The 8,628-nt window shown below is 32.7% G+C and overlaps 1 protein-coding gene across 2 annotated transcripts; it reads right to left on the bottom strand.

Annotated features, from left to right (window-relative positions):
• Positions 1-238: 238 nt before the first annotated feature.
• On the bottom strand, positions 239-6,822 carry LOC108739883 (nuclear pore complex protein Nup107). 2 transcript variants are annotated; one of them, XM_025975419.1, is made up of 7 exons: positions 5,825-6,822; positions 5,543-5,770; positions 5,253-5,452; positions 4,904-5,164; positions 4,578-4,824; positions 597-1,232; positions 239-432 (listed from the first exon to the last, which is right to left on the bottom strand). In XM_025975419.1, exons 1-7 carry the CDS (start codon positions 6,755-6,757, stop codon positions 325-327), a joined length of 2,613 nt encoding a protein of 870 aa, XP_025831204.1. In that variant the 5' UTR covers positions 6,758-6,822; the 3' UTR covers positions 239-324. The 2 variants fall into 2 exon arrangements, with proteins under 2 accessions (XP_025831204.1, XP_018329474.1); XM_018473972.2 differs by lacking the exons at positions 239-432; positions 597-1,232 and adding exons at positions 3,279-3,438; positions 3,603-4,238.
• Between the last annotated feature and the right edge of the window lie 1,806 nt (positions 6,823-8,628).

The raw sequence follows: 8,628 nt of genomic DNA, 5'->3' as shown, positions 1-8,628 counted from the left end.
TTATGGCTGTAAATTCTTTTCAAAATTACCCAGNATGACTTTTGGATAAAGTTTGTCGTGTCTTGTTTTTATAGTGATAATCAATTTTCATCAAGTAAAGGTCAAATCTACTCAATTTTCTATTATTGCTAGGCTTTACTGAACCACGCACTTGTTTTAAAAATTTTGTTAGTCATATGGATATATATATATGTATTAATTATAAAGACATACTGTTATGAAGCAATTTAATTATAAAAGTAAATAACTTAAACATGGCTACAAAAAAATACATTTATTTATCATAAACAAAATTAATAAGTAGAAGTAGCTTTTATGTTGATTCTAAACAGAGGTGTCTTGGCCCCAAGGATCCTTTCTTTCGTTTAATAAAGCGACAGAGCTTTCACCAAGTTTTCTTAAAAACTCTCCTAACTTTTCTTTAGAGTATGCCTGCAAAATAAATTAAAATTTACTACAATATTAACTTGATACTTAATGACAACATTCTGTACTAAGATTGGAATTTACAATCACAAGACTACAGAATTTAATTTATTACAAAATAATTTTAAATGGTTCTTTTAAATCTGAAAACCATCTCAGAATTATCTTACCCTATATAATCCATGTTTTTCTGAAGCTATAACATCAGCTAATTGTATACACTCTTCGTAATGTGCAGATTCATATAGTACTGTATACAAAAGTAATGCGCACTCAGGTATTACTTTGGACCTCATGTAGCTTGCATCTTTGGCCCCAGTTAACCATCCTTCAGGAAACAGTAGAACATTATACAACAATGTTTTAGCTGCTTTAGCTAAATGAGTACATGATAACTTCCACCGTTCTGTTTCCGCCTTAAACTGCGATACACGATGTTGATGCGCCACTTTTTCCGTGAATTGTGCATTCTCATGGAGTTCCCCAGGTGGCAATGGTTTTGAATTATACTGTTCAAACCATAATGTAAAAGCATCTTGTGCATCTAAGTAAGTTTTGTAGCTAAGGTGTTCTCGAACTACTTGGCTAGCCCTGGACGACGTCACATCTTGATCAGCCAAGATAGAGTTCACTGCATCGGAAGGTACTTTACCAAATGCCACTTTAGCACATTCCACTTTACCCATAGTCAGAAACATAAAAATCAAGGCATTGCACTCTTCTAAAAGATCAAAACGTTGTGTATCATAAATCAAGAGCCAGTCGAGTGCTGAAATTTTCAAGGCATCAGCAGAAGTAGGTTTCTCATTTTGTCAATAATTTTTCTGTCATTGTATCTCATTATTCGTAATAAATTAGAATATTTAGACATATTTTTGTAAAACAATCCTAGAAAATATATTTGTACATATTTTCTTTTAATATTTTAAAGACATTCTTCTAATACGCTATTTGCTTATTTTATAATAACAGATATAACAGATTTTCATTAAAATGATAAGCATGGTTTATGTCTAAAGATAGTTGGAATTTTTCATAACTTTGAATAACGAAAAAAAAATAGCATTTTCTATAATGCAGTGTCTGGATAGAAATATTTTTGCCTATAATAATATTTTCAATGATATATTTTCGATTAATATTTGATTATATAAACTAGTTCTTGCCCTGTCCCCGCCCATTTTTGCTCCACTATGACGTAGTGTCGGCCATCATTCTTTTCTAATTGTTGCAGTCGTCGGCCATCATTCTTTTCTAATTGTTGCAGTTGTCGGCCATCATTCTTTTTCAATTGTTGTAGCATTGTCACTGATGTCGGCCATTATGTTTTTTTAATAGATGTACAGTAATCAATGATTAAAATTTAAAAGAATTGTTTGTAAATAGATTTATGCCATTGTGGTTTGTTTGAATGTGTTCTTAAGCGTGTTAAAGTAGTAAAAAGTACTTTATATTTGTGACTTAGTAGTAAAATAGCATCCAGAAGATGTAAGTTATAATCATAAGGTATGCCTCCTTTTGTTTTCATTATCATCCAAGTTTTGTCACAAATATTAATTAAACAGTAGGTACTTGTTACATTAATCGTGGCTTAGGTTAGGTTACATCAGTTAACTATGCAACTTGGAGCACGTTGCGTAAATAGTGAATCTACATGAAATATGAAATTATGTCGTGTTCCATTTGTACATTTTTCGTATATTAATTAAATACATTTAAATTTGAATTTAAAATATTTATCAGGAAATTGAACTGTCAAAATCATTTCATTCTATAATAAATGTGCCCATGCGCATGCTCCACGGAATAAGCCGATGTAAAATCCTTTATGCCATTCTGATTTGTTTGAACGTGTTCTTATCCGTGTTAAAGTAATAAAAAGTACTTTATATAGATTAGATTACTCTTCGCAAATAGTTAAGGATGTGGGTTGTTCTAGTTTTAGGAAAATGCGAAGATTAGCTCAGGATAGGAAGAAGTGGACGTCCACGACCAATCAGTCTTAGGACTGACGACCTACAAATATTATAAGTGCTATCAGCACAGGGCAAAATAGTATTACGTAAATGAAAGTTAGTATCAGCAATTTCTTATGCTGAAGTGTACGATCTGTTGCATAATTATTTACAAACAATTCCTTTTAATTTTAATCATTGATTACTATACATATATTAAAAAACTATAATGGCCGACATCGTTGACNATCATGGTATAAACGCCATCCCTCCAGCAGAACTGCCCTCCATGAGTGACCACATTCAGCACATAGCTAAAAATATTCATAATTTACACATAAGCTATTACTAAATGCAATACAAAAAACCTTTTGAGCTTCTTCAAGTTTCCCACATCTTATAAGAGAGTACATTTTACGGCACAATGTATCCTCATCACTTTGATCAATATCATGTAGAGGTAATTTCTGGTAATGTGGTGCATCTGGATCCAATCTATTAATGATTTTCCTGGAGCTCTCAAACACTATAGTTTCTGGTGACTCTAGTTGATGTAGAGTATTTTCCCAACCTACTGAATTGTTGTCTGTGAAATGATAAACTGCTTCCTCCATTTCAGATGCATTTACTTCTAACCAGTCTATTACCAGCTGACATTCTCTTAAGAGACTATCATGTTTAAATAAATTAAGCACACATATTTTTTCACTTGCTGTATTACATTCATCTTCCATGTTTTCACTTCTTGTCAATAGCCTGTCTTGCATTAAAATTACTAATAATCGCCAAATATTACGCTCTTTTTCTAACCAAGGTACAATTCGTCATTATCTGAACCGATACGAAAACCGTCTGCGATTTTTAATGGTCCATAACAATTAAGCGTCTGAAAAATACATTTATTTATCATAAACAAAATTAATAAGTAGAAGTAGCTTTTATGTTGATTCTAAACAGAGGTGTCTTGGCCCCAAGGATCCTTTCTTTCGTTTAATAAAGCGACAGAGCTTTCACCAAGTTTTCTTAAAAACTCTCCTAACTTTTCTTTAGAGTATGCCTGCAAAATAAATTAAAATTTACTACAATATTAACTTGATACTTAATGACAACATTCTGTACTAAGATTGGAATTTACAATCACAAGACTACAGAATTTAATTTATTACAAAATAATTTTAAATGGTTCTTTTAAATCTGAAAACCATCTCAGAATTATCTTACCCTATATAATCCATGTTTTTCTGAAGCTATAACATCAGCTAATTGTATACACTCTTCGTAATGTGCAGATTCATATAGTACTGTATACAAAAGTAATGCGCACTCAGGTATTACTTTGGACCTCATGTAGCTTGCATCTTTGGCCCCAGTTAACCATCCTTCAGGAAACAGTAGAACATTATACAACAATGTTTTAGCTGCTTTAGCTAAATGAGTACATGATAACTTCCACCGTTCTGTTTCCGCCTTAAACTGCGATACACGATGTTGATGCGCCACTTTTTCCGTGAATTGTGCATTCTCATGGAGTTCCCCAGGTGGCAATGGTTTTGAATTATACTGTTCAAACCATAATGTAAAAGCATCTTGTGCATCTAAGTAAGTTTTGTAGCTAAGGTGTTCTCGAACTACTTGGCTAGCCCTGGACGACGTCACATCTTGATCAGCCAAGATAGAGTTCACTGCATCGGAAGGTACTTTACCAAATGCCACTTTAGCACATTCCACTTTACCCATAGTCAGAAACATAAAAATCAAGGCATTGCACTCTTCTAAAAGATCAAAACGTTGTGTATCATAAATCAAGAGCCAGTCGAGTGCTGAAATTTTCAAGGCATCAGCAGAAGTAGGTTTCTCCTGAAATTAAATCATTATTCAAGTCACGTCACATTTTTTTTTCAAGTTAAACATGAAAGTACAAGTTCTAAAATTGTAAACTTGTTTTACAGTGAGTAAAATTGAATATTAGGGTGCTAACAAATGATTTTAGTAAAACTTTAGGATAGCATTCCACTCTAGTTAATCTTATTTTAGAAATTCTAGAAAAATGAAACAACTGCATTGCATTTTTTTCATTAACTTTTTTTGTTACAGGTGTCAGTATAGCTATTATGTAACGAAGAATGTGAAGGGATCCTACTTCATGAACCACGCAACTTTGGTGAGTCTTTTTACTACACATATTTTTTTCACTACCTGTAAATCTCCACCTTCTGAAATTTCGTGCGGCTTGTTCCTAATATTATAAACGACCTGTTTAGTCACTTTCACAGTATCCAGACCACAATTTTCGCCAAATTTTAATGCCTCTCGCCTATCTAAATCTTCCGTTATTTCCTCTAGGTATGACGCATAAACGTCGACTTGCTTATTGGAATCCAATTTACTAACATAATAGGCTATCAACTGAGTTTCCTTTAGTTCACACAGATGATCAATGTACCTGTAAAACACTTTTTTAAGTATATCTTATTTATAAAACATTTTTGTCACAATTGAAAGCAAAACACGCAGAAACTTACGCTTTTACACATTTATTTAAAACACTTCTTTCATTTATAAGCCCCAGTTCATCAAATAATAAAACTAAGTGAGCTGCAAATCGTAAAAATTGCGTCGAGACACATTCATCTTCCACCCAGACACCAAGTTCATCCAGCAAATTTACCATATCATCCAAAATTATGTATTTTTGTATTTTGTAATCTGGCAATGTTGCTTTTTTACTTATTTCATCATTGGGTGAAGATTCAATTCGATCGAAAACTTCATTAAGAGACATCCTAGAGGAATAAATCAATTAAAATAATTTCATGAGTAGTTTAAGGAGAAGTTATTTTAATGTTTAAAAATAAACCTCAATATAAATACCTCTGCTCCCAATATTCGTCCTTGAGGGGACTATAAATTCTCGGCATAGAATCTCTAAGTTCTGACTCTACTCTAATATCAACTAAAACTCTCATGTAAGCCCACAGACAATCTTCCCATGTCTTACACACTGTTATTAGTGATTCTAAATGACCACAATATGCTGCTACAGCTGCTTTCTCATAAAGATTCAAACAGTCCTTAAATATAATACATTTACAATCAGTAGTTCATATAAGCTGATGTACAAGAAATTATTCGTAAATATTTAGTGCTAATGAAAAAAATACCTTTTCACAGTATTCAAGAGCTACACTTTTCCATACATCTCGATACTTATTTCCTTCGACAGGCTTTATTTCTTGTAAATCTGTATCCATTACTTCATCTTCAATTAATTTCATATCATCTGTCTCCGTTTCACTCAGATCTTCCTTGTTACAAATATTAGGATCATGGTATAAACGCCATCCCTCCAGCAGAACTGCCCTCCATGAGTGACCACATTCAGCACATAGCTAAAAATATTCATCATTTACACATAAGTTATTACTAAATACAATACAAAAAACCTTTTGAGCTTCTTCAAGTTTCCCACATCTTATAAGAGAGTACATTTTACGGCACAATGTATCCTCATCGCTTTGATCAATATCATGTAGAGGTAATTTCTGGTAATGTGGTGCATCTGGATCCAATCTATTAATGATTTTCCTGGAGCTCTCAAACACTATAGTTTCTGGTGACTCTAGTTGATGTAGAGTATTTTCCCAACCTACTGAATTGTTGTCTGTGAAATGATAAACTGCTTCCTCCATTTCAGATGCATTTACTTCTAACCAGTCTATTACCAGCTGACATTCTCTTAAGAGACTATCATGTTTAAATAAATTAAGCACACATATTTTTTCACTTGCTGTATTACATTCATCTTCCATGTTTTCACTTCTTGTCAATAGCCTGTCTTGCATTAAAATTACTAATAATCGCCAAATATTACGCTCTTTTTCTAACCAAGACTCTTCAGGAATGCCCTGTATAGTTATCTTTGATTTTATGCCTCTGACTACATTTAATGCATCTGAACAACATGCTGCTAAATCAGACAATATATTAAACGCATTATGCTCTTGAGAATGAGATTGTAATGTCTCGAAAAACTCTATATACAAGTTCTCTGCAGCTGTTGTCCAGGGCTTATTTGCTTGCAAAATCGATCCCGTCAAGGTTCGATCACCCTCAACTATATTATAGAAAGTATTTTCCGAAGTTACTTTGTTAGCATCAATTCTCTTTAGTTCTTCTGCTGTTAAGGCCAAGGAAACATCCGAAAAAAATGTGTTTTGTAATTCTAACCTCTTTGCCTCTACAGGAGTTAATGTTAAGGAAAAATCGAGATCTTTACGTTGTTTTACCTTCTGTGCTGTTGAATGTAACAAACTTTTATCTTTCGTTGAAATTGCTGAATCTAAAATTCTCAAAGATCTGTTTAAATCGCTTTCCATCTCGTAAAACGCGCCAATATCATGTAAATATAACCTCAAGCTACTTACGGTTTATTTAACTTCTTCTTCTTCGTGTCCAGTTGTTGAGCATGAAATCATTCAGCAATGATACGCAGAGTAACCAGAAAACCGATCCATTCATTTTATATCAATTAGATACGATTCGTTCAACAATTTAGTCATTAAATAAAAATCAGTTTATGAATTTCACTACTTTCATTGAATAAAATTGATAATGCCTTAAAGGTGAACATGACTAATTAGTGCTTTATTAATTATCAGTAAGTTTTTGTCCTTTCTCAAGGACGATAGAACTACACAACTTCAATATTTGCATAAAAACTGTAGATATATGTATATTATATGATATACCTATCATACTTTAAATAATAATATAATTTATACATTTTTATTAAATCCTTCGCTAATTTAAAATGTATCTAATGTTCCCATTTCCTTTCCATATTAAACCGAGAACGAATGTCCAACAACTTTTCATTGTTAGATAAAAACTTTAGTGAATTGCAGTTATAATTGGAAGTGGTTTATGCATTCATAATTTATGCATATGCCCATATGTTAAAAGTCCACACGGCCTTATTATAAAAAAAATGTTATATAACAATCTAAATCATGAACTGTATAACGCCAATGATACCGTTCATTTTTATTAATAGAATTTGCATACTAATTTCAACGACAATAGTATTTACCATAGTAGCGGTAAGTCATTCGCGAAAACGTTAAGTTTTCAAAACTAAACACAAAAAATCAGTTCTTCCGTCTTTATTAAATAAAAATAAACAAATTAATTGAGATTCATCTTGTTTAATCCGACGCCCCCCTCGTTAGTACGTTATTTAAAACGTACATCAAAAGATACGTGCATGTTGTTTGAGTAACTTAATAATAAAGTTGGGCCAGGTTCAATGGCCGCCAAAAACGTGAAGAACGCTTCTGTTCGTTTTACTTTTCATTTTATTGTACACATACGGCAACACTTACTATCGCTTGTGAATCCATCTCTCTGTTTTAAAAAAAGCGATGTGCGCCTTTCGTAGCGCAATGTGGAAGGTGCATGCATGATGCGCTCTTCAGTTGAAATGAATACCAAAACGTTTTTAATACGTGTGCGTGTATTACGTATTAAATTAAAAGATGAAGAATTTCTTGACTGTTCTTCTTTCTGTTTCTTTAGATGACAGCTTCCATTTTACTTTTATTTTCTCTTGTTTTCCCGAAGAATATTTGAATTGACAAGGCGTTATTACCTGTTTTCCGACATTTTCCTAGTAACAAGAATATGTGAATACAGAAAAGATGATAAAAAAAATGCATAACTTGTTATAAAATATTTAAAAATATCAAAATTTTTCTGAAGGGTGTATAATTTTGAGCAAATATTATCAAAAAATTAACAGCAATCTTGTTCTACAACTTATATAAATTGTAGTGGCATATACGTAAACCCTGAACGAACTATAGCCCATGGTAACAGAATTGTAAGGGTGGCAAATATTTCTTCACTTTAATGTGAAAAAATAACGGTGAATACAGAGTATATCTGAACGCGCCTTAAGTCGAATTGTATTTGAACTCATAAAAAGGGCGATCGTAAGGTGCAGTGCAGAGCCCAAATCCGTATCTACATTTTCGGGAACTCCTAAAGACTGTAGACGTCGAAGATATTTATGCGTATATCAATTTCGCATTACGAATATTTTTATGCGTGTCTCCGTCCAATTGCACTACGAAAGGACAATAAAAAACTACCCTCGCAGTACTATCGTCCAAACGCGACTAAATTAATTAGCTGTATATTCAATAGAAAGGAGTCTGACAAGGACTTTTGATTGACTTTTTTGCGTCAC

This window comes from Agrilus planipennis, unplaced genomic scaffold (genome assembly GCF_000699045.2).
Source record: "Agrilus planipennis isolate EAB-ADULT unplaced genomic scaffold, Apla_2.0 scaffold248, whole genome shotgun sequence".
Lineage (NCBI taxonomy): Eukaryota > Metazoa > Arthropoda > Insecta > Coleoptera > Buprestidae > Agrilus > Agrilus planipennis.
The sequence above is the reverse complement of the archived record's forward strand: the minus strand, read 5'-3'. Positions and strand labels throughout refer to the sequence as shown.